The 26,173-nt window shown below is 42.0% G+C and overlaps 2 protein-coding genes across 7 annotated transcripts; both read right to left on the reverse strand.

Moving 5' to 3' along the window:
- Positions 1-440: 440 nt before the first annotated feature.
- LOC121540973 (zinc transporter 9) lies at positions 441-14,740 on the reverse strand. Of its 5 annotated transcripts, none has more exons than XM_041850066.2 (19): positions 14,561-14,740; positions 13,775-13,924; positions 13,431-13,634; positions 13,157-13,174; positions 11,232-11,382; positions 10,785-10,877; positions 10,501-10,583; positions 10,065-10,123; positions 9,113-9,183; positions 6,781-6,883; positions 6,264-6,319; positions 5,978-6,113; positions 5,660-5,699; positions 5,212-5,283; positions 4,583-4,690; positions 3,620-3,785; positions 2,242-2,371; positions 1,751-1,864; positions 441-1,111 (listed from the first exon to the last, which is right to left on the reverse strand). In XM_041850066.2, the coding sequence occupies exons 2-19, from the start codon at positions 13,881-13,883 to the stop codon at positions 1,067-1,069; spliced, it is 1,758 nt and encodes a 585-aa protein (XP_041706000.2). In that variant the 5' UTR covers positions 13,884-13,924; positions 14,561-14,740; the 3' UTR covers positions 441-1,066. The 5 variants fall into 5 exon arrangements, with proteins under 5 accessions (XP_041706000.2, XP_041705999.2, XP_041705998.2 ...); XM_041850065.2 differs by having other exon boundaries at positions 13,157-13,171; positions 13,431-13,646; XM_041850064.2 differs by having other exon boundaries at positions 13,431-13,646.
- Positions 14,741-17,060: 2,320 nt separating this feature from the next.
- gsr (glutathione reductase) lies at positions 17,061-25,985 on the reverse strand. Of its 2 annotated transcripts, XM_041850070.2 has the most exons (14): positions 25,771-25,985; positions 25,073-25,232; positions 23,950-23,976; positions 23,614-23,702; positions 22,812-22,881; positions 22,449-22,596; positions 21,254-21,308; positions 21,028-21,127; positions 20,805-20,891; positions 20,270-20,440; positions 19,838-19,949; positions 19,443-19,574; positions 18,562-18,695; positions 17,061-17,721 (listed from the first exon to the last, which is right to left on the reverse strand). In XM_041850070.2, exons 1-14 carry the CDS (start codon positions 25,842-25,844, stop codon positions 17,572-17,574), a joined length of 1,509 nt encoding a protein of 502 aa, XP_041706004.1. In that variant the 5' UTR covers positions 25,845-25,985; the 3' UTR covers positions 17,061-17,571. The 2 variants fall into 2 exon arrangements, with proteins under 2 accessions (XP_041706004.1, XP_041706003.1); XM_041850069.2 differs by lacking the exon at positions 25,771-25,985 and having other exon boundaries at positions 25,073-25,342.
- Positions 25,986-26,173: the final 188 nt, after the last annotated feature.

Below are 26,173 nucleotides of genomic sequence, written 5' to 3' on the forward strand. Positions count from 1 at the left end.
ACAACAATGCCACAGATGTCTCAAGTTTAGGGAGAATGCAATTGGCATGCTGACTGCAGGAATGTCCACCAGAGCTGTTGCCAGATAATTTAATGTTAATTTCTCTACCATAAGCCTCCTCAAACGTCATTTTAGAGAATTTGGCAGTATTTCCAACCGGCCTCACAACCGCAGACCATGTGTAACCACGCAAGCCCAGGACCTCCACATCCGGCTTCTTCACCTGCGGGATCGTCTGAGACCAGCCACCTGATGAAACTGAGGAGTATTTCTGTCTGTAATAAAGCCCTTTTGTGGGGAAAAATCCATTCTGATTGGCTGGGCATGGCTCCCAAGTGAGTGGGCCTATGTCCTCCCAGGCCCACACATGGCTGTGCCCCTGCCCAGTCATGTGAAATCCATAGATTAGGGCCTAATTTATTTATTTAAATGGACTGATTTCCTTGTATGAACTGTAACTCAGTAAAACCGTTGAAATTGTTGCATGCTGCGTTTATATTTTTGTTCAGTATATAACTGCTTATTGATACTGGTCAGTTTGAATAGTCCAAAGACATTATTTTTCAACTTACTTGTTTTTTTCCCCTTCTTGTGGAAACATGAACAAAAGTCAACACATGAGAACTATATTCAAAAGTTAACTGTACAGCCACTGTATAAGTGTCCAATTTCAGAACTTCCGTGCTTTGAGCCCAGTCTATCACGGTCACACCAGGTGTACCTCGGTCTCTAATCTGTTTCTGGTCAAACCACTTGTAACATTGGTAACGGCATGGTTAAATCAACATGGAAATTAAATCACTGTCCCAGCACGTGTCTGTCGGTTATGCAGTTCTGTCCTTGAGCTGTTCTTGTCTATTAATGTTCTGTATTCGCAACAGCTAATAGGGATCCTAATAAAATACCAAAAAGGACTATTCTACAGTAAGACTTGTTCTGATGAGTTGGTTGGAGAGGATGGGAGACAGTGGGAGGCAGAGTGCAGAGGTCGGCTTGGCTCTCCTCCAACCCCTTTCTCGAGTTCCTTCTTGCAGTCGCACGACTTTCCCTGCGTAGATCCGTAGTGTTATAGAATCTCCAGGTCGACGTGCCGTACCTCTGGGTTGCGTTGCTGTTGAGTGACAAAGAAACAGGACGCATTAGATAGCTTAGTGGGTAAGAGCGTTGTGCCAGTAACCGAAAGGTCGCTGGTTCTAATCCCCGAGCCGACTAGGTGAAAAATCTGTCGATGTGCCCTTGAGCAAGGCACTTAACCCTAATTGCTTCTGTAAGTCGCTCTGGATAAGAGCGTCTGCTAAATGACTAAAATGTAAATGTAATATTACACATAAAAGTATTAAATGAATGGCAGCCATCAACTTGGATGACAATGTATAACAGTACAGTATGCATTAGTTAATATGTGGTTTTGATCACCAACTAACAATTAATACAAAATGTGTCTCTGGTGGGAAATATTGCTGAACTGGACTTGACAAGTCCCACAAGCTGCAACAGTGTACTCAGGCCTGTTTGGGAGACTGTTTGGTTCTGAATCCCTACCCTTCTCCCTGAACTGTGCACTTCCTTACCCTCCTTAATTAATGGATGGGTTCTTCATGCATTGATTCGATGTAAGCATGTGCTCGAGGGAGATCCCACCATATTTATTACACCAATCCAGTACTTTTTAAATTCACAATGGGGATTAAACGAGTGCACACTTTGGGGAGAAGGGAACGTAGAGAATGGGAGTGCAGCTCCTCTCTACCTTGAGCTCTTTCTCCAGGCGGTCCACCTCGGCCCCAAGGGTGTCAATGATGTTCTCGCCGTGCTTCAGCATGAAGTTCTCCAGCTCATCAGTGGTCTTCACCTGCTGGATGTCCTACAAGCCACAACAAAGTAACACACACCTACCTGACTAGATAATCATAGCTAGCGCTGTTACATTCAGGGAGTCATGTGTCATTAAGCAATATTCATTCACTTTAAAAGAAAATAAGAGAATCAAATCAGTTTGAAACAAAAACAAATCATTTTCCTAGAGTCATATTTCCCCAGCCCCATCCCTCGGCTGTATACCAAAACAAGTGGAAGTGCTACCGTTTGGCTAAAAAAACGAATCCCAGATTGCAGCTTTAAAAGGATTGTACAATGGCTACCAATGCAGATAGTCAACCCTAGTAATCCAGGCATCCAACTTTCCAAAGCAGAAGGAAAGACAAAGCTCCTTCATGAAACACTTGTTAGCGTCAGCCTTACGTGGAGGATCTGCTCGATGTCCTGCTTCTCCAGGTAGGACCGGGTCACCACCCGCCCGTCAAAGTCCACCTCCGCCTTGAAGCGCACTTTACTCAGCCCCAGGTCTGTGGCCTTCACATCGTGGATCGCCCTGGTCAAAGCAAAGACAAAAAAAAGTTGGGGTTAAATCTCTTATTTTAAAAAAAATATTTTGAAATAGGGACCACAGGTGTAAATGAGCTATGTAGCTAACTCTTGTGCAATATTTGTGCATGGTCACTGACAAACCATAACATAAATACATTTTAAGAGCATATCTGGGGCTGCATGTATCAAACATCTCAGAGTAGGAGTACTGATGTGGGATCAAGTCCCCCTCTGTCATTACAATAATATTCAATGTGATCTTAAAAAGGCACAACTGACTCTTAAAATCAGCCCTCCTACTCTGGCCATGGCTCCAGCGGACCTGCTCTGACTTAGAACCAAGGCAAGGCCCTGGCTACTTTTCAGCTGGCATTTACATAACAATGGCTAACTATTAACTTTAACAACTTCACAAAGCAACAGTCTTGAATGATGCAGAGGTTGTTGTTTCTGCTTGCCACAAGTCTTTAGTGTCACACTCCTGATGGAAACAACATAACACTAGAGCGGACAGTAAGATAAAACACTGGCGGCCCACTGGTGTAGGGGGAAGTCTCAATGGAAAAGCACCAAGGGAGTCTATGGGGCAACTTTACAGCTGTAGATAAAGCCCCATTGGCAACACTGCCCTCCCGGACCTCCAGTAGGGCAAAGCATGTACATGTCAAGTGCAATAAATACCAGGGACCCCATTTTTCATGCTGGATGCTTTGGACCAGCATGATCCTGGACCAGGGCTTCCCAAACTCGGTCCTTGGGCCTCCCAGGGGTGCACGTTTTGTTTTTTGCCCTAGCACTACACAGCTGATTCAAATAATCAAAGCCTGATGAGGAGTTGGTTATTTGAATCAGTGCTAGGGCAAAAACAAAAACGTGCACCCAGGGGAGGCCCCAGGACTAAGTTTGGGAAACCCTGTCCTGGACTATAGTGTCAGTGCTGAGGCCTGGATCATGTAGGGACAGAGGCCAGGGTCATGCGACAGAAGACGGAAAATGACAATTAGTAGGCCTATTTCTTATTGGACCAAGTCCAGGTAGTCCCACCCTGTTTCAGTCTGTTTTTATTTAGTTTTGTGGTTAATAAACAACCCTGGGACAGGGGACATGGAGGCCTAGAGGAGGCCGCACCAAGGTGAAGATTCCCCTAGGTACAGATCTATGATCAGCTTCTCCTCTCCTAATCCTAACCTTAACCATTATTGGGGGAAATGCAAAACTGAGCCCCAGATCAGCATCCAAGGGGGCCACTGACCTGACGGCAGGGTCGTTCTCCAGGAACTCAGTGAGCTTCTGGACGTGCTCGGCCTGGATGGAGCGTCCCAGCAGGGCCTCAGTATTGGTGTAGATGAGGAAGGCGGACACGGCGCCCAGGAGGGTTCCTATACCCAAAGAGCCCAGGCTGTCGTACAGCGGGTTACCTGGCACAGGAGAGAGTTGGCTGTGTCTCAAATGGTAGCCTATTCTCTATATAGTGCACTGTGTTGGGAATAGGGTGCCATTTGGGAAACAGCCTAAATAAGGAGTTGTGGCTTGACTATGGACACGTTCCAGGTCATCTTTACTGCATTTGTAGTCTACATAGGATGTTAGTACTATGTATAGATTTCAGACTCAAAATACACAGCATTGGTTCACTGGTAATATCAAATCTGACTGGCCAGAGTTCAGACAGCTGGGTAACTGGAGAACTCAAGTTGTGCAATGTTGTCCCACTGGAAGGGACATGTTTGTGTGAGCCTGTTTATGTGTGGGGGAATGAATAGTGTCTCTGAGTGTGTGTACACACACACTTGTGAACAAGGTGAGCCCTTTGTGTGTGTGTGGACGTCTTTAACTATTCTTGTGGGGACAAGAAGTCCCCACAAGAATAGTAAACGAACAAAATTTGACCAACTGGGGACATTTTGTTAGTCCCCACGAGGTCAAATGCTATTTTTAGGGGGTTTAGGGTTAAGGTCAGAATTAGTGTTAGGGTTAGAATTACATTAAAGGTTTGGAGCTAGGGTTAGTTTTAGGGTTAGGAGCCAGGGTTAGATTTAGGGTTAAGGTTAGGTTTTTGGGTTCAGGTTAAGGTTAGGGTAAGGGTAAGAGTACGGGTTAGATTTAGGGGTAATAGGATTTTGAAAGGGACTGAATTGTGTGTCCCCACAAGGTTAGCTGTACAAGACTGTGTGTGTGTGTGTACCTGTAAGCGAGATCAGCCGTGTGTGTGTACCTGTGAGTGAGGTGAGCCCCATGCAGCTTGAGGCAATGATCACTCCCAGCACGGCAGCAGAGTCTTCCAGCAGCACCACGTTAGTACTGGGGTCTCGGCTCTGCATCACTAAACACCAAACAAGATACTGCTTTACTGATCACAACAATAACTACTGATGCACATACATATGTTAAGGGATGACATGCTGACAACTTCAACTTATACAATTGTTTAGTATTAAAGCAGCAATCAGCAGTAGACAATAACAAAGCATCCTCCCCGTCCTCGTTTCGGTGAAAAGCTGAGGGATGGGGCTGAGCTATGGATGCAAGGACTGACCCTCCATGATATCACAATTATAGTTTTAACCATGTTGAGGCGATAGTGTTTCTTTAGATTTATTTTGTGTACAAACATTGGAGTAAACAAGCTATATTTGGGGTTCTGATGGAGTATGACAGTTGAACTAAGCTCATGAGGCATTTAGAAGTTAGATTCAAAAAATGGATGTAGCAACTGCTGATTGCCCCTTTAAGACTGGGGTCATGTTAAAACTTAGGATACATTAGCGTTTGGGTAGGTACTCAAGTCATTGATGCATACATCAAATAAAAAAAGGTTACAAAACAAATGTGCATTATACAAACCATATTCGTAGAAGGACACTCCTTGCTGGCCAGCACTCTTTTTGATCTCATTGATGGCCACTAGCAGTGTTGCTGAGAGGGAGGGAGGAGAATATATATTAGTCATGGGTTGCATAGAACAGTCACAGTGCACCTTCCCAGTCAACACATATACTGCATTACATCCATTTTAAATTAATGTACACATCAGGGGCTATCAAGCATCTCAGAGTAGGAGTGTTGATCTAGGATCAGGTCCCCTCCCTGTCCAGGTAATCTTATGAATTGTGATCTAAAAGGCAAAACTGATCCTAAATCAGCAAACCTACTCTGAGATGCTTGATAGCCCCTGATGTGTACATTAATTTAAAATGGATGTAATGCAGGTGATGTGTTGAATGGGAAGGTGCACTGCAATCCTACGCTTGTTAAATATGGCCCCAGAGGGTGACTTCCGATCATAACCTACCTCCTTCTGAAACCAGAGATCCTGCCAAGATACAGTAAGCCTGCAAGAGACAAAAAACAACTATTAAGAGGGACGGCGCTCCAAAAGCACGGTTCGATCAACCACTTTGGCCAATAGACAAGAGGGAGTAACAGTGACTCAGTAAGACTATGTGAATGTTTGATACAGACTACATTGCAGTCGGATTGTGTAGAATCACTGTACAAATCACCTTGCATCCCAAACAGCCACTTATTTGTGTGAACAAGATTAGCGATTCTGCACATGGCCATGCCCAAAGTGATCTCCTCAGCCGCGGTAACAATGGCCACCACTCACCCAAAGCAGAGACTCGATTGGCTGTGGGTGCAGCAGTCCCATGATGCCATGGTACCAGGAGAGACCCGCCCCCATCATGAAGATACCCACGCCGCTGATGAGCGAGGCGATGTAGCGCATGTTGGAGAAACCGTACCTTTAAGGCAGGGAAGAAAACCAGAGTTTGTTTTATATCTGCACTCAACCCCCTCCGGAAGACAGACAGACACCAAACACATACGTTGGAGCAGAGGGTGAACCGAGACAGTAACACCATAAGTATAATTAACGGTGGTGTGCTCCTTACGGGTGGACAGCGTCAGGGTTCCGGACAGACTGGCTGATGCCGATTGCAAGAAGAGCCTGCAGGAGCGAGTGATGAGGTGTTAATGGACCCTGCTGCCTTTACAAAATATACTGTATAGAAGACCATTTACAATGACTATCAATACATTCCAACTAACTTTTAAGTAACCATGGCAACTGGTGTTATTTACTGCAATCAGAGATGGGACCAATTCTATTAAATCAATAATTCTAACTCATCCCTAATTGCAATATCAGGGTATGTGACATGTGAATTTCTTGGTAGCCAGTGGATAGAGGGTGCGTCCCAACAATATCTCCTTTCTCCTGAAGTGTGCACTTGTTCACTACTTCCCACACATCTGAAAGCAGCGGATTGATTGAGGCATGGGATCGTGGGGAGTTTCCACAATATTTCCAATACCAGACATTTCCTTTCAAATCAGCAAAACAGAAGTGACCAAGTGCACACTTTGGGAAGGAGGAGAGATAATTGGGACATAGCCACTGTATCTGACCTGGTTGCAGGTGTCAGCCAGAGAGTGAATGGCCTCTGAGAACATGCTGGCTGATCCAGTGTACACCCAAGCCAGGAGCTTGAAGAAGAAATTCAGTCCATTACTAAGGGCAGAGAGAAAAACACAATCAACCTTACAAGGTATTCACATCAGAGAGGACAATAAAATATTTGTTTTCACACAGGGAAGTTAAAGGTTCACCCTGTCTTACACTACCAGTCAAAAGTTATCACACCTACTCATTCAAGGGTTTTTCCTTTACATTTTACAATGTTTTTTACATTGTAGAATAATAGTGAAGACATCAAAACTATGAAATAACACGTATGGAATCATTCTCTCAACCAGCTTCATGAGGTGGTCACCTGGAATGCATTTCAATTAACAGGTGTGCCTTCTTGAAAGTTAATTTGTGGAATTTATTTCCTTCTTAATGCGTTTGAGCCAATCAGTTGTGTTGTGATAAGGTAAGGGGGGGTATACAGAAGATAGCCCTATTTGGTAAAAGACCAAGTCCATATTATGGCAAGAACAGCTCAAATAAACAAAGAGAAACGACAGTCCATCATTACTTTAAGACATGAAGATCAGTCAATACGGAACATTAAAAGTTTCTTCAAGTGCAGTCGCAAAAACCATTAAATCGCTATGATGAAACTGGCTCTCATGAGGACTGCCACAGGAATGGAAGACCCAGAGTTACCTCTGCTGCAGAGGATAAGTTCATTAGAGTTACCAGCCTCAGAAATTGCAGCCCAAATAAATGCTTCACAGAGTTCAAGTCACAGACACATCTCAACATCAATTGTTCAGAGGGGACCGTGTGACTCAGGCCTTCATGGTCGAATTGCTGCAAAGAAACCACTACTTAAGGACACCAATAAGAAGAGACCTGCTTGGGCCAAGAAACACGAGCAATGGACATTAGACCGGTCGAAACTTGTCCTTTGGTCTGGAGTCCAAATTTGAGATTTTTGGTTCAAACCGCTGTGTCTTTGTGAGACGCGGTGTGGGTGAACGGATATCTCCGCATGTGTAGTTCCCACCGTAAAGCATGGAGGAGGAGGAGGTGTTATGGTGTGGGGGTGCTTTGCTGGGGACACGGTCAATTGAGATGGTTTGGGATGAGTCGGACGGCAGAGAGAAGGAAAAGCAGCCAACAAGTGCTCAGCATATGTGGGAACTCCTTCAAGACAGTTGGAAAAGCATTCCAGGTGAAGCTGGTTGAGAGAATGCCAAGAGTGTGCAAAGCTGTCATCAAGGCAAAGGGTGGCTATTTGAAGAATCTCAAATATAAAATATATTTTGATTTGTTTAACACTTTTGGTTACTACATGATTCCATATGTGTTATTTCACAGTTTTGATGTGTTCACTATTATTCTACACTGTAAACAATAGTAAAAATAAAGAAAAACCCTTGAACGAGTAGGTGTGTCCAAACTTTTGACTGGTACTGTATATACCTGCAATATAATTCAATGGGTGCTTGATGGCGTTTCTAACACAGAATACAAATGTTTTGTTCTACTAACTTTTCTTTGCATGATCGAGTATATTTTCTGAATGTATGAACTGATATCAATGTGTTTGATAGCGGCTGTATCCAGACAGAGTTAAAGCAAGAATCCTTAATTGAAACGATAAAGCAGTCACTCCGCCTGAGGGATGGGAGAAATGTAACCACTCCAATTCATAGACAGCGCTATGGATGCAAGGACTGACCATCCATGATATTACAATTATATAGTTTTAACCATGTATTGAGGCTATTCAGTGCATTTACATTTACAATGTTTACAAACATTGGAGTAAAACAAGGTAATATTTTGGGTTCTGAAGGGGTACGACAGTTGAACTAAACTCATGAGGCATTGATAAAGTTACGTATATTCTTCAAGAATGCATTTATTTAATTAATTTCTAAAAATGGATGTAGCAACTGCAGATTGCCCCTTTAAAAGTACCCATACCGTGTCTTGTAAATGAATTATGCTAACTCCAGTAATTCCTGCCTGACATGGGGGTCAATGTGAACAGACCTAGTGGAGACCCTCATATGACTGCTGATTCAATAGCTCTAATCCAATAGCCCGGTGCAAGAACCTACCCATGACCCTGAACAACTTCTATTTCACTTACATTTGAATCCCCGGATGAAGAAATTGAAATGTAACTACAGTAAAACAATTCTGGGGTGCTTAAGAATAATAGGCCATTTCTGTGTGGTGTTTTTATGAGTTTTCATGACTCAACTTCACAGTAGGGTATAAAACAGAGTAATGATACTATGCTGGGAGGAGGGGACCACAGACGAGGGAAAGGAGACTTACATGCATATGGCCACCATCACCACCTTCCCCGGCCCTTGTGAAAATGTCGCCCTCTTGCTGCCTGATCGGGGCTACATGACATGAGAAGAAAGGAAATCAAGCCTACTGGAGACATGTCTGCTATATCAGACTTATTCTAGGAAAAACACGAGGGTCAATTCCATTTTAATTCAATTCTGAAAAAGAACATTTACGGAGTATTTTTTAATTCATGTTTTAAAATCAAATTCACTTCTTGAAATCAAGGTTAATGTGGAATTGACCCCTACAGAAAATAAACTATCCGCTAAATGGTACAAAAAAGTAATCTAGACACATCAATGTAAAAACACTACACATCTTTCGTTTTACCATAATAGCCCTTCATATAGGCTACAGTGGTTAGCTAAGTCAAAGGTAGAATATTTAGAGGATATTCTAGCACACAAAAATGAAGCACAGTATAGAATGCACCATCACATGCTAGGGGGGGTGCAGTACTGTACTGTAAAGGAGTCCGGCACTATACAGAGGCACTGTGTCAATGACAGTCGGTGTGAATGACTCATGTAAATGTAGTGATAAAGGGCTGTGTGGGTTAAATAGCCCCGCACTGGGTCAAAGTTCACGTGAGGGACAGTGACAGCTCTGGTTTTGGGTAGCGGCCAGCAGGACAGTGTCCATTTCTCTGTCTATCACATTCAGTCTGGTCAGGAGATCCTGGCTGTACATCCATTTTGTTGTGGCTAGCATGACATGGCTAAATATATAACATGATATAGCATGGCTAATATGATAATAGGAATTGTGGATAGTTGCGTTTATATCTTGAATACATCTTGGTTGATCTCCACAAATGACCACCAGAAAACTTCTGGTCAAAATGTGAAATATGGATACATTTGCTCTTTGAATATTAGCTAAGCTTAATGGCATTCCATAGGGAACAACATCACATGGAGCCTAAACTCACCTTAGTGTTTCCCCAGAAATCTTTGTACTCCTTTAGCAACTGCTGATTCCGGAAAATATCTGAATGACACAATGAAAAGGGGTGAGGAGAGCTCAAGCAGACAGTGCAAGCTCACAGGAAACAGACCCTCAGTGATTCCTCTCAAGACCACTAAGGAACCGGGCAGCTTAAGCCCGGGTCATATTCATTAGGGCATGCAATTGTAAACTTTTAAAAGTGTTTTGCGACAGAAAACTAAAAATGAGCCTTCTTGTCCCTCCCCGTTTCAGTCAGTTTTCTTCAATCTGTTGCCTAATGAATACAACCCATTAGAGCCAAGGTTGGGCTGGGTTACAAAAAGAAAACACAGCAAATCATAAACAGAGCAAGTCCAGACGTTCTTCCCGTTTTTGTACAGTTAGTCACAGAATGCGTGTGCAGGGTGGAGGATACCTACTCTCTTCGTACTCTCTCTCCTCCACTTTCCTGAGTTTCCGCTCTCTGTCAAGGGCTTCAGGACTACCCCACACATCTAGAGCTCTGGAAGTCAGATTGAAAGAACTGCTTGATGGAAAGCTTTCGTATCGTATACAATATGGTCTACCTAATAGCATCACATTGGCATAAGGTTGCCAATGTGTTGGTCAACTGTAAAGTGCATGATTCCAACACTTGATATTTATTTTGGTGCTGCAAACGCTTGCTTTTTATGACATGATTTTATCAGTAAAATGTACTAACTTGACTTCCACGTCTGATCGCAGGAATACAGTGAAAGCCTCGGTGTCGTCGTGGGGGCTGCGTCGACGGATCTTTCTTAGCTGCACCAGGTCACTGAGGTCACACGAGAGAGTGAGAGAGACGGACAGACAGTCAGTGGGCTGAGTACATTAAGAGTCCCTGCATCATTAAGAGTCACATGGAAGTTAATGTCCCATAATGTGATAATCACAACAGTGTGTTTCCCCATTAGCTTAGTGGACGCTTGTAATGTTAAGCAGCACTGGTATGTCTGGAATACACTGGTTACAGAAAAGGATGGCTACAACTTCCTTCAATGTGCACATCACCCAAGCACCAGTAGAAAACACACAAGATAACAATCATTTTGCCTTTGTGAGTTGTGATCGACTTGCCCTGTATCCAGTCATTCCTCATTGTCTAAATTCACTGTTGTAGAGGGTTTACCTTGGCTTGAGACAGAACTCATTCATAGCTCTCACTGCAGTGATAAAGTTGTTCTGGGTGTACTTGGATCCATAGTCCCTCTTCTTAAGGACAGCCCGCACTTTCACTTGAATTGTCTCCATTTTTGTCAGACCATGTGGTGGTGTTGACCCTGAGTTATATATAAAAAAAAAAAAAAACACACACACTACCGTTCAAAAGTTTGGGGTCACTTAGAAATGTCCTTGTTTTCGAAAGAAAATCAATTTTTTTGTCCATTAAAATAACATCAAATTGATCAGAAATACAGTTTAGACACTGTTAATGTTGTAAATGGCCATTGTAGCTGGAAGCGGCTGATTTTTAATGGAATATCTACATAGGCGTACAGAGGCCCATTATCACCAACCATCAGTCCTGTGTTTCAATGGCACGTTGTGTTTGCTAACCCAAGTTTATCATTTTAAAAGGCTAATTGATCATTAGAAAACCCTTTTGCAATTATGTTAGCACAGCTGAAAACTGTTGTGCTGATTAAAGAAGCAATAAAACTGGCCTTCTTGAGACTAGTTGAGCATCAGCAATTGTGGGTTCGATTACAGGATCAAAATGGCCAGAAACAAATAACTTTCTTCTGAAACTCGTCAGTCTATTCTTGTTCTGGGAAATTAAGGCTATTCCATGCGAGAAATTGCCAAGAAAATGAAGATCTCGTACAACGCTGTGTACTACTCCCTTCACAGAACAGCGCAAACTGGCTCTAACCAGAAAAGAAAGAGGAGTTGGAGGCCCCGGTGCACAACTGAGCAAGAGGACAAATAAATTAGTGTGTCTAGTCTGAGAAAGAGACGCCTCACAGGTCCTCAACTGGCAGCTTCATTAAATAGTACCCGCAAAACACCAGTCTCAACGTCAACAGTGAAGAGGCGACTCCGGGATGCTGACCTTCTAGGCAGAGTTGCAAAGAAAAAGCCATATCTCAGACTGGCCAATAAAAAGAAAAGATTAAGATGGGCAAAAGAACAGACAATGGACAGAGGAAGATTGGAAAAAAGTGTTATGGACAGACAAATCGAAGTTTGAGGTGTTCGGATCACAAAGAAGAACAGACGCAGACCAAATGAAAAGATGCTGGAGGAGTGCTTGATGCCATCTGTCAAGCATGGTGGAGGCAATGTGATGGTCTGGGGGTGCTTTGGTGGTGGTAAAGTGGGAGATTTGTACAGGGTAAAGGGGATCTTGAAGAAAGAAGGCTATCACTCCATTTTGCAACGCCCTGCCATACCCTGTGGACGGCGCTTGATTGGAGCCAATTTCCTCCTACAACAGGACAATGACCCAAAGCACAGCTCCAAACTATGCAATAACTATTTAGGGAAGAAGCAGTCAGCTGGTATTGTGTCTATAATTGAGTGGCCAGCACAGTCACCGGATCTCAACCCTATTGAGCTGTTGTGGGATCAGCTTGACCGTATGGTACGTAAGAAGTGCCCATCAAGCCAATCCAACTTGTGGGAGGTGCTTCAGGAAGCATGGGGTGAAATCTCTTCAGATTACCTCAACAAATTGACAACTACAATGCCAAAGGTCTGCAAGGCTGTAATTGCTGCAAATGGAGGATTATTTGACGAAAGCAAAGTTTGAAGGACACAATTATTATTTCTATTAAAAATCATTATTTCTAACCTTGTCAATGACTACATTTCCTATGCATTTTGCTATATTTCCTACTCAAAACTCATTTAATGTATGTTGTCATGGAAAACAAGGACATTTCTAAGTGACTCCAAACTTTTGAACGGTAGTGTGTGTATGTATATACACATATACATACACACACACATATATACATAAATAAACAGAGTGGCAATGAATTTCACAGTTCAAAAACAGAGTATCTAAGAAAATAACAGAACACAATAACTAAATACGTAATGCTTACTTACCAGAAGTACTTCCAGCTGCTTTAGGGGTTAGGGTCAAGCATGTTTGAAGAGAAGACAACTACATTCTAAAGACTGATACTTTTCATTCCTATTTTGATGTAGCAAGGCTTCAAGGGACAGAGACTTCCCTGTTCTTACGCCTCAACAGAAAACTGGGGTGTATTCATTAGTGGGCACCGTAACAAAATGTTTTGCAATAGGGGGAAACAAGTTTGCTTCCTATTGAACACACCCATGTATGTATTGCCAACACAGGACAAACAGTGGCTCTTACCTGGGGAGTCTGAAGAGGCTTGTGCTGCTCCAGCTTGCACCTTTTCCGCAGTAGGTGGGCTGTCTGGTACTTTTGTAGTAGGAGGAGAGGGGCCATCCTTATTGCTGCCTGAGGTACAATAGTACTGGACCTGGCCCGTTGCTAGAGAGGCTACATGGAAGTCATGGCTGAACCACAGATGGTGCATCCCTACATTGTGCCACCCTGTAGGGAAATCTGTGAGTGTGTTAGCTATAACAACATGCGTATTCCATAGGTCCACGACACACACACATTTAGCACTGACAAAGAGTGTGATGCATCAAACAGTATATCGAGCATTGACTTGAACATATGAGACTCACCGTGGCATGGTCGGGCAACCATGGGTGTTCGTTGTGAATGTGGGGCTCTGTGCTGCAGGTAGACCCTGCAGAGAACTTGCCATGGTCTCTGTGCCAGGCGGGGGAACATCCTCGCCGTTGCGGGGCTTCGTATAGCAATGCTGGAACTTGCTGTTTGAGTGATCACAAGACAACACTGTCAGTGAGCATCGGTTGAGGGCGGCCAAACAACTGGCATCACACACCTCGTTAGCTAGCTAGCGTCATAGCCATTTACGTTAGGTTAAAATGATAACCTACTCTCCTCCCAAAGATAACATAAATCATGATGTAACTACCATCTAGAATGCTCTCTGGACCTGGCTGTAACGTTAGCTAGCTAATGTTGCCTAATTTCCCGACTCAGATCAGCTAGCTAGCTACAGTAGTTCTAAATGATCTGACCGGCTAGTATAGCTAGTTCTTGGCTAGTTAGCTAGCTAGGCTAACATGCTTAAGTTCAAATGACACAGAACTTGGCATTGTATCGACAGCACACTGTTAACCTGGTCAATCTTATGACAGTACTATCAATTCATAAAACAGATGGATACTCTGCGGTCTGCTAGCTAACTCAATATTGGCAAGCCAGATAAAGCCAGCCAGTGCCACCCGTTGGACGCCGGTGCGAGACCAAACAGGTTTGGAAAACCTAGCTAACTAGCAAATGCTAAAGTAAAGCGTCTCCCTACGCATACATTGCGCGTTTGTTTTGGTTGGCAGATAAAGTCGGTTTATACATGGTGTGTTATTTCAGGACGGCCTTACCTTTGTTGTGTTACATTTGCTCCGCATATCTCAGTCCATTTTGAGTTCCGTGCACCTGCTAGCTACTGACACAAGGTCGCGTCCACTGCTCAAACGTTGCACGCATTAACCGATGGTCGAGTGTTACGTCATCGACTGACAGATTGCTATAATATGATGTGGTTAGCTGATACGTTAAATACCTATCCAGACGTTGTAAGATCTGGTAGGCATCATCGACGCCTGAGCAGGCGCCCAAAAACACATTTAAAAGTACAAGTGACGCTCCTCTCGTGAGAGTATGATGGTTTTCAAGAAATGGTTGTTGGCTGATATCGCGATGATAAATTAAACAAAATCTAAATAAAGGTCATGGGTCACATATTAGCTAGCTAGTCAACACACAATAATCAGTCTAAATGTAAGGTTTTCCATCATCTATGCTGAATTTGTGGTATAGATCAATGCACTCCCAACCGAAATATCATCCAGTATTACAGTCAACAGTCTGTATTATTTCACAGCACCTATCCTGTGTATGTAACTCATATATATATATATATATATATATATATATATACACACACACACTACTGTTCAAAAGTTCGGGGTCACTTAGAAATGTCCTTGTTTTCTAAAGAAAAGCAATTTCTTTGTCCATTAAAATAACATCAAATTGATCAGAAATACAGTGTAGACATTGTTAATGTTGTAAATGGCTATTGTAGCTGGAAACAGCTGATTTTTAATGGAATGTCTATATAGGCGTACAGAGGCCCATTTTCAGCAACCATCAGTCCTGTGTTCCAATGACACGTTGTGTTTGCTAATCCAAGTTTATCATTTTAAAAGGCTAATTGATCATTAGAAAACCCTTTTGCAATTATGTTAGCACAGCTAAAAACTGTTGTGCTGATTAAAGAAGCAATAAAACTGGCCTTCTTGAGACTAGTTGAGTATTTGGAGCATCAGCAATTGTGGGTTTGATTACAGGCTCAAAATGGCCAGAAACAAATAACTTTCTTCTGAAACTCATCAGTCTATTCTTATTCTGAGAAATGAAGGCTATTCTATGTGAGAAGAAAGTTATTTGTTTCTGGCCATTTTGAGCCTGTACTCGAACCCACAATTGCTGATGCTCCAGATACTCAACTAGTCTCAAGAAGGCCAGTTTTATTGCTTCTTTAATCAGCACAACAGTTTTCAGCTGTGCTAACATAATTGCAAAAGGGCTTTCTAATGATCAATTAGCCTTTTAAAATGATAAAATTGGATTAGCAAACACAACGTGCCATTGGAACACAGGACTGATGGTTGGTGATAATGGGCCTCTGTACGCCTATGTAGATATTCCATTTTTAAAAATCAGCCGTTTCCAGCTACAATAGCCATTTACAACATTAAGTGTCTACACTGTATTTCTGATCAATTTGATGTTATTTTAATGGACAAAAAAATTGCTTTTCTTTCGGATAAACAAGGACATTTCTAAGTGACAACTTTTGAACGGTTGAGTATATTTTTTATTATTATGAAAGGTCGGATTGGGGTCACTGCAAAACTAGTGCATCCTATATCAGATGATGTATCCATCAAATAATCTACCCAGAGCTATAAAATTAACACCAGCCACCTGCCAAATGCTGGTAAATTGTCTATTTCACCAGCGACGTTGGCGGGTGGTCAGAGCTCCACAGTGCGAGCATTTCACTCGCATTTGTGAATACAAAAATATTAAGTATGCTTACATTTATAGTAAAATAAATGCTGCAGTAGCTGTTTAAAGTATTTCTGCCGTTATGTTGTAACACTGACTGTCAGGGGGCTGTGCGCGCGTAGCGCCGAGTGAGTGAAATATTCATTTTTAGAAGGGCTGCGCCCAGGCATAAAAATTGGTCTAATTTACTTGACATTTAAGTCTACTTAAGTGAGACTTTGTGCTTGTGTTTATTGGTTATTTACATTGTTTTGTTCACAAGCTAGGTTGTTTTTCACCGTTTGAGTTTCAACTGCTAGGGAAGAGTAGGTAACTTTCCCGCTAGTCAGACTCAATCTCACAGGCACAAACATGAGTACAATCAAATCACGTTACCACGGTTACGTCCCGCAGTTAAAGGGGCAGGTGAACATTTTTGGCTGGTGTGATATTTTGGTTAAAAGACTCCGGTCACAAAAAAATTCTACTAAATACCACATTACTTCTTACTAGTAATACATTTGTTTTAGAAACATTACAAAGAAAGGTCATCTGTTTTTTGCTTTGTTGGTGTAATTTTAGCAAGAAAAAAATATTTGGGCTGGTAAAAAATCTAAGTGGCTGGTAGATTTTTTAATCTACCTGCCACAGTGGCTGGTGGACCAAAAATAAAATGTTAGGCCCTGAATCTACCATAAAGGCATACATTGGTCAGAGAAAGTTAATTAAACACGGTAAGGGTACCAAATTGCAAGCAAAAACTAGAGCTAAAAATTGGCATTAAAAAGGTGCCAAAGAAGTGGAAAATAAAACATGATACAATGCTTAAGAAAAAACTGCAGGTTTATTCAACATGTATTACAATACAGTCCTAGTGAAATTGTGACCAAGTAGTGGTGGTAATTGGGGGCAGTGTTTGCAGCGTTCTAAAACAATGACTGACAATCTGGGTTTCACATACACTAGGAGAGCGTTATCCTTACTCCCAATGCAATGACTTGACAACAATGCCTGTAGAAGATCCAACACTTCCATTTCACAGTCATTAGGAAAATCTTGCATGTTTAATAAATTGATAAGCAATGCTTAAACACCCACAGTACAAATGAAGAAAGCAGTAACTTCATCGTCTTGGTCCATCTAGGCATTTTCAAAAAGATTCAAATGAGGTGCACAAAAGAGGTCACCTAAATGAAAGAAAATGGAAGTAGAGGACTGTTATTGAAAATTGGGTTGTCAAGCTTTTGCAAAGGAAGAGGGTCGAGCCACTTGTTTCCTGGTATGGTGATTCTCACTGGTGCGGTATAGGAAATTAAGGATCGTCGAGATGTTTGCGTTAACGCATCGTAACAAATTCCTCGGACGAGGTGGGGTGAATGGCAATAGTCTTGTCAAAGTCTGCTTTGGTTGCGCCCATCTTGATGGCTACTGCGAAGCCTTGCAACATCTCGTCACAGCCAATGCCCTGCATATGAAGGCCAACCACCTTGGGGGGAAAGAGACAGGTTAGATTGAGGCAGCCTAAACATGCTGGCATGAATGGCTTGCTCATTGAGCTGAATATAGAGGGGTCTAGGGTAGTGTTCTTCAATCCTGGGTTGTGTTCATTAGGGCATGCAATGTAGAATTCAAAATGTATCGCAACGGAAAACTAAAATGATCGTTTCCTATTGGACAAATTTACGTAGTCTCTTCCGTTTGGTGCCTAATGAACAAAGATTTGTTCAAGCCCAGCTATGAAACACCTACTTCATCAAATCAATGGCTTGATTAGTTGATCAGGGGCCCGATTCAATCAGATCCGCTTTAGCCGAAATCCGCATAGCTGATGTTTTGACGGTTTCGGAGGTGGAACTGCGCAAGAGCTGTCAAATCCACAATGGCTCCCGGCTTTATACCTAAAGGGGACATTGCAATTGGCTGCACGGAGTCGCATTGAGAGAAATCCCATGCAGCCTTGTTTACAAGGTCGAACACTGGATTGTTAAATATAATCTCTACCTCGATTAGGTTGATATAAATCCTCATTATTTCGTTCAATGATTTTCAATTTGAGCGTCATTATTTCTATATAGCCTACACTTTCTTGTTCTGAACTTTTAACATGAGTGGGATGGGTGTGGCTTCGTGACAATGATCACAAGAGCAGCTGACAGCTCCAACGTAGTTCCACCTCCAACACATCAGCTATGCGGGAGTCGTCTATCGCCCGTTAACACTGGATATGATTGAATCTAGGCCTAAGTGTGTTAGTGCTGGGCTTGCCTAGAACAAAAGTCAACACATCATATGGGGTCTCCAGGACCAGGTTTAAGGGGCCTCTCACCTTCTCCTCCTTGCCCACACACACCAGCTTCATGATGCACTGAGTCTTCCTGGTGGTGATGGCGTGATACATGGGGGTGAAGGAGGTCTTGTAAGACTTCACGTTCTCCTTCCCCCTGCTTTTAATCGCCTCCTCTGTAACACAAGGAGACCAAATGTAAGACCATCAGCTTCTCTACTTCTCCCTAAAAAGTTTGCTACTTTTGACCAGTGCCACTCCGACATTGCTCGTCCTAATATATATTTCTTAATTCCATTATTTAACTTTTAGATGTGTGTATTGTTGTGAATTGTTAGATACTACTGCACTGTTGGAGCTAGGAACACAAGCATTTCGCTACACCCGCAATAACATCTGCTAAATATGTATATGTGACAAATACAATTTGATTTGATGTAACAACATGTGCACAATGATGTCTTGATTTAGTGAAATCTTGATTTAGTGCATTATTATAATAGAGTAAACATTAGAATAAGCTGCCTTAATATTTGCAGCCATAGGTGATAATATCTTTCTAGGAGCTGACCCGTCATCAGTATTGTGGAATAATTCTAATGTTAAGGTAAGATTTCAATGGAGAAAGCCGATCCGAGAACAGCGCTGCCTTTCTTTCGATCCTATCAGCATCGACACTATGCCTCAACGATGCACTTAGCGAACATTCTCTCTGCATGGTTTTTGGGAAACGCATTCCATTTGAGATGCAACCAATGGCTGCAGTGCAACGCTAGTTGATGGAGAAAATGTCACACTTTTAGGCTGGTTATTTATTCAACAGACTGACAGAGAAACACGCCAACTCATCCCACTTCAGCTGAGAACATTTACGATAAGGGGAACCACCCACCTGAGGACTTCTTTGCTAAGGGCGCACTCACCTTCCGTGAGGCCCACTGTACCGATGGGTGGGTGGCTGAAAACTACCGTGGGAATGTTGGAGAAGTCGACCTTGGCATCTTCCTTGCCGTCAAACAGTCTGTGTGCCAGCTTTCTGCCCGCTGCAATGGCGACTGCCCACACCAAACAGAACATATGTCACAATCGAGATTTGCAATGCAAAAATGTGTCTGAACTATCAACGGTACACTGTGCGATTACATTTATAGTTATCTTCTTCCTTATCCATTACAGATAATCTATACACATTCAACAGGATTCTTGGGTGAATTGCGAGCTGTATACAGTTGAAGTTATGTCTGTAACTAGACACAAGTCTAGTTCAAATAGGCCACTTTTCTGTCTGCCAGGCCCCTGATGAGTATTAACAGCCTACCAGGAGTAAGGAGGGCCTTCCCGCACACGTCTCCTACAGCGTAGATCCCTTGGCGAGTGGTGTTCTGGAACTCATCTACAACGATGAAGCCTCTCTCATCAATATCCACACCCTGTCGAAGAAGACATCCAACCTTCAGTAAGCCGTACACTGACACATGGTTTGTACTTTATATTGACATTGTTGGACTGTATTATTCACAACACTCATACATGTAGCTCTAGCTGCTTTAAAAACATGTAATTTTTTTTACTCTTTTTGCAACATCTATGAGAAGACAGTGAGCAATGCAGGCAATGGAATCGCAGTCTACAGCATTCCAAACTCGTTTCCGAATCCCTTGTCACGTACTGAAATAATATAAACGGTTTTAGCAACATCTCCACATTTTTTCTAGAGACCTTTGTAAGCAGTCAGAGGAGTGATCCTTACCATCTGGCTGAGGTTGAGGCCGGCAGTGTTGGGCTCTCGGCCGATGGCCCACAGCAGACAGTCCACTTCCTGGATGGTGCCGATCTTCTCCTCCTCGTTCTTCTTCTCTGGGTCTTTGGTGACCAGTGTGACCTCCAGCAGGCCATTGCCTGTCTTACTCACCGACTTCACCTGCCAGCAGACAGACTATCAGCATGTTTCAGGGGATCCGTTTGAGCAAGGCATGGTGCAGAATCACAGATCTTGATGATCACATAATGAGTAGTTATTTGGGATGGAAGGTGATTTGTAGCTATTGATTCTGCGTAGTCCGCCTACAACCTAGTTGATCTCACCAAAATAATAATGACCACTCTGAGAACAGTGGAAGGAGTATGTGCATGTTATGCATACATGTTCATAGACAAAATGTTGGATGCATTTTAATCATAGAAATGTTCATAGACAAAATGTTGGATGCATTATAAATCACAATGTTATTCAAAACAAGAAAAATAGTAGTTATAGACTATCCTCATTAAAGAAATGCTTTTACCTGAGTATTTTTCCACAACTCTATGCCAGAGTTCTGCAATTCTTTGGTGCAATTTGAGCTTATCAAGGTGTCAAAGTTTCGCAACACCTGTAGGTGAAAAGGATTAGACACGCCCTCTTGTGGCTACCTCTTGTACATGCCACACCTCCATACCAATTGAAAACTGTCACTCGTGTTTGTGGGCTGGATATATGGCTCAATGTCTGCCTGGATAGGTTCTTACCCCTGTCTGTCGACATATGATGGATGTTTTGGACCCCAGTGTGGAAAGGATGCCAGCCATTTCCACAGCAATATATCCGGCACCCACTATGACGCTGCGCCTGTTGGGAGGAAGCATTTAAAAGGATGAAACACAAACATACACTGCACACAACACAATCTGTCAAACAGCCAAGCCAAGCCAACATCGCTGATGGAAATTATTGTCTTTAACAACATTAACTTACTTAGGAAGGCTTTCAAGTTCAAAAAAGCCATCACTGGTGATGCCAAGACTTGCCCCTGGAATCATACGAAAAGTTAAAGCTTGAATCCTTAATTGAAATGATAACAAAGCATCTCCCCACCCCTGTTTCGCTAAAAAGCTAAGGGATGGGCCTGGAGAAATGTAAGCACTTTCAAATCATAGACAGAGCTATGGTTGCAAGGGCTGACCATCCATGGTGTCACAATTATAGTTTTAACCATGTTTTGAGGCTAAACAGTGTTTGTTGACATTTACTTTGTTTACAAACATTGGAGTAAAAGAAGCTGACGGTACGACAGTTAAACTAAGCTCATTTATAAGTAATATTCTTCAAGAATTGTATGTAGCAACTAAGGATTCTAGCTTTAACCAACCTTATTATTTCATTTGATATTTGAAATGCATGATTTCTTCATGATAAATAAAAATTAAGTGAAAATAATTGTAATAATAAAGAAAAAAAGAATGATCAATGTATACAATTTGAACAGCAACAATGAGAATATATTCAAACGTTTAGGTATAGCAACTTTACATAGTAGACTGCAATACCATAATCGATAGTTCAGTCATAATTTAAAGCTACAATGTGTAACTTTTTGGGGCCGACCAAATTCACATAGAAATGTGAGTTATAGATCTGTAATTCTCATTAAAAGCAAATCTATGAAGCGGTAGATCTTTTCTATGCTTCCTGTTCTTAAGTTTCGTTTTTGCATCTTTTACTTTTACGGTTTTGTAAACCAGCTTCAAACAGCTGAAAATACAATGTTTTGGGTTATGGAAAACATATTTCACAGCAGTTTAGATGGTACAATGATTGTCTACACTATGCATGCTTGTTTTGTCACATAAACTGACATTTGGCTAACTAATATAATTTTTTAGCAACCAGGAAATGGCAGAGCGATTTCTGCATAGTGCATCTTTAAACTAAACATAACTTTTCAAGCTTAACGAAGCCTTCATTAACTTAACATCATTAACCCTTTCTGAAGCTTAACTAGACACAAATTACATGCTAGATAAAGAATGGCAAAAGGGTTGTCACATTTCACAAAGCACCTATTTAGGTTGTTGTTCATTTAAATGTGCACCACAAGGCATTTCGCTGCACCTTTTATACCTGCTGTAAACTGTGTACGTGACAAATACAATTTAATTGTACTTTTTACCTGGCACATCATTGTCACTCAAGACAGAAGGGAACCCTCCTGTGGCAATGAGGATATGAGGCGCTGTGTACTTCTTTCCATTCACCTCAACAGTGGGGTCAGGGCCGTCAGTGAACCTGGCGTGACCCTGAATCGTTTCAATTTTAGCCTGTGGGAGATGACCAGTTACCATTCCGTTCCAGGGTAGCGCAAACAAGTAAAAAAAAAACATAATTATTTGTCAACACTTTGGTTATTATTGTGTATGTCTATGCATGTCAAAACCTGTCAAAACCTGTTTTATGGCAGAAAGGAAAGGAATTGATTGACCTTTGTGCGTCTTGCAAAATATACATTCCAGTTAGTGAACTGGTTTAGGCTTACCTTGTCAAGATTGTTGCGATAGATGTGATTAAGCCGACTAACATATGCATCTCTTTTGGTCTTGATAGTTCTGCACACAAAATAAAAAAGGACTGATTACAGAACAGACCAGAGGGGGGAATTGGCCCGCAAAGACATTTTCCTCTTAATTAATTTTATAAAACACACATTTCTAAATGTGTTGCACTTAATGTCAAAATGTCAGGTTGGTGCGCTCACAGAAAAGTTTGATGGCATAATAATAATTGAAAAACAGCATGTTATGTTGCACTGGACGATGAAATTATATCAGTTTGAACTGGTTGTGGCCACTCCCTTAGTCTACCCTATCACTCAGTCACCTGGGTAACACAATCTGTGTGGTGAGTTGCCAAATACACTGACGCAAAAGGCTAAAGTGGGGCAACAGACTGCTATGTAAACTGAGATCTGGATGTGGAACAAAAGGAGCATAACTTGCAGATGCTTCAAATAACAACCTGTTAACAAAGTCTCTGACTGTTATCTTAAAGGTCAGTTCATGAAAAATCTGCAATGTCTCATCATGAATCTGCCATTTCTTATTAATATAAATGTGTGGTACTTTTTCACACATAAAACAATGAGGAACCAAAGAAAAGGCTTGCCTTGTGCAAGAATATCACACACACACACACACACACACGTCAATGCAAAGAGAAACAAAAAATGGTGTGTGAGGGCTCTAAGTAAGTTGACAAGATGCAGTAATTTAAGGTGTGAGAGGAGAGGCTGATGTCAGAACAAGTCCGTCAACTCTGGCGACCTCAAGTCAGATACTTACTCCCAGCTGAACTTAACGTGTCCGCTGTCAAAACCATAGTCAGAGTGATCGTGGAGATATTCTGCATGAACTGCAGCATTCCACATAACCTGAGACCAAAAACATCAAGGAAACACTTTCATTTCTGGATCACATTCTTCTGGCCTTTTCTATTACCATACAAATACCTATCAAATCATGTGTGTGCGTTTAATAAATGTGTATTTAATATTCCATACACACACACACACACACACACACAGCACAAACCTTGCTCTACTAACAGTGCCTAGGCTACTTACACATGCCCCACCCCCACCCCCACCCCCAACCAGGGGGCTGACTATAAAACAATACCTTCTTAGGTACACAGCCGACATTGACCTGAAGAAGAAAAGCACAAAAAATAAGACAAACATGAGCATGACTAAAAAACAAGAGAATCAGTTAACTGCACTGCATCATTAAATATCTAGTCATTGAAATATAATAGCAATGTATGAAAAGGAACCATCCATGCTCCTATGCAAGAAACATTGGTGTGTGTGATTGATGTTGAGACACAAAGCAATGGGGAACCGAAGAATCGTCTTGCATTTTGCAAGAATACTGGTCTCAGCTCTGAAATTACATTGCACAAACTCAGATTGGAGAAGTTCTGGCATGTTGTGTGGGAGAGGAATATTTTATACCTAGATAGTTTGTGTGTATGTATTGATATGTAAGCTACGTGTGCCTTAAAAAAATAATTGTTGATGTAGTTCTGTCCTTGAGCTGTTCTTGTCTATTAATGTTCTGTATTATGTCATGTTTCATGTTTTGTGTGGACTCCAGGAAGAGTAGCTGCTGCTTTTGCAACAGCTAATGGATATCCTAATAAAATACCCCCCAAAAATATTTCAGGGATGGGCAACTGGCGGCCGGAGCCCCCCCTTTTGTACTCAGTTGGGGTCTCACAGACCCACATGCCACTGCTGTCCCTCATGATGAGTTACGTTTTTTTGTGGCCCCCACCCCCATCAAAGTTGCCCATCCCTGCTTTATACACTTTAGCTCAAAATATATGACTATTCATTACAGCTATATAAGGTAGACCAGGCTTTGTGGATGTCAGACATGGTAACTGTAATAGCTTATCCTCCATAGACTGAAATGTTGAGAAGGGGGTGATGAACACCTGTGGCCATCATTCTAGTACTGTTAAACAAAATTATTATGTACCAGTAGAATGCTCGTGCGCTGGATCGGTGCCCACTGCTTTTAACTCTAACAAACCACAACATTATGCACAAAAACATCCCACAAAAAAGAGGATGGTCTCGAGGCTTCGCAATGAACCCGTTGTTAACTACACCTGACAACTTTACAGAATATCAGAGACTGAACCGTGGAAATTAGGCCTATGCGATGTCATTTCAGAGTTCTTATTGGAACTATTCATTTAGTACAGTGGCTATAACCAGGATAACTTTTTACTCACACAGGTACCTCCGAGTTTGTGACTCTCGACCACGGCGGCAGTGGCCCCGAGCTCCGCTGCCCTGCGTGCACCGGCTAGACCCCCAGATCCACCTCCAATCACAAGAAAATCGAACCGGGTTGTTGCATCTGAGGCCATACTCCGACGGATAAGTTTGTGTCTGTAGGAGGGTGAACGCAATCGCCGGAGTGAGAAAATAAGAACTTGCATCCGGGTAAACGGTATTATTATTGCCATAACAAGGAAGCCCGCACACCACCGGACGCAGTTGTTTGGGCAAATGGGAGGGTCAATCCCCCGAAGTGAAAGCTAGTGCTTAGTCATTGTGAATTGCAACAATGGTCTGTAAATCCCAGAAACAATTTTAACATAGTCATGGTGATGTACAGTCTATTAGCCTACAATGATATTAGGAGCACTGACAGATAAGATTAATGGCAAATGAATGTCAAAATATAGGCCTACAGTAGACCCTTTTTAATGGAAAGATAATACCCATAATCAACATAACTACTGATGATTATAAAATCAGCTGTGTCATCATCCTAAGGGCTGTCTTATATGAATAGCCAAAGCCACCACACAATCAACTTCATTTTCTTTTTGATCATGCACGGGGATGGCTGACAATTTATTTGTCAACTATTCACTGATTCATAGAAAAACACTTCAAGTTGACTTTGAGAAAAGAGACTCACCTAGACAGTGCCACTTTCAAAGTCGTGCTCACAGTGCTTGAAAGCGACTGTCTGCATATTTTGACCCTCTGCATGTTTCACGGTTTGTAGTTCATCTCATATTAACACATTTGGCTGTGTACCCGGTTGTAATGCTTCTTTAACACATTTAATGGAGGTAAACAAAGTATATACAACTTGCTGTTTACAAAATAAAGCTACTTCCTGATCCGTTAGGAAGGACCTTTCAAAATAAAAGCTCGAAACCTCATAGGCTATAGAAAGATATGGACAATTTGTAGCCAAACAAATAGGCTTATTACTCATATGCGTAATGCCTTATTTAATATTCCTAAATTAGCTATAGAATGGCATTTTTGGATGATAGCTCCAGCGATATTTCAGCTGGATAAACGACGAAAAT

Source organism: Coregonus clupeaformis, chromosome 3 (assembly GCF_020615455.1).
Source record: "Coregonus clupeaformis isolate EN_2021a chromosome 3, ASM2061545v1, whole genome shotgun sequence".
In the NCBI taxonomy this organism is placed as follows: Eukaryota; Metazoa; Chordata; class Actinopteri; order Salmoniformes; family Salmonidae; genus Coregonus; species Coregonus clupeaformis.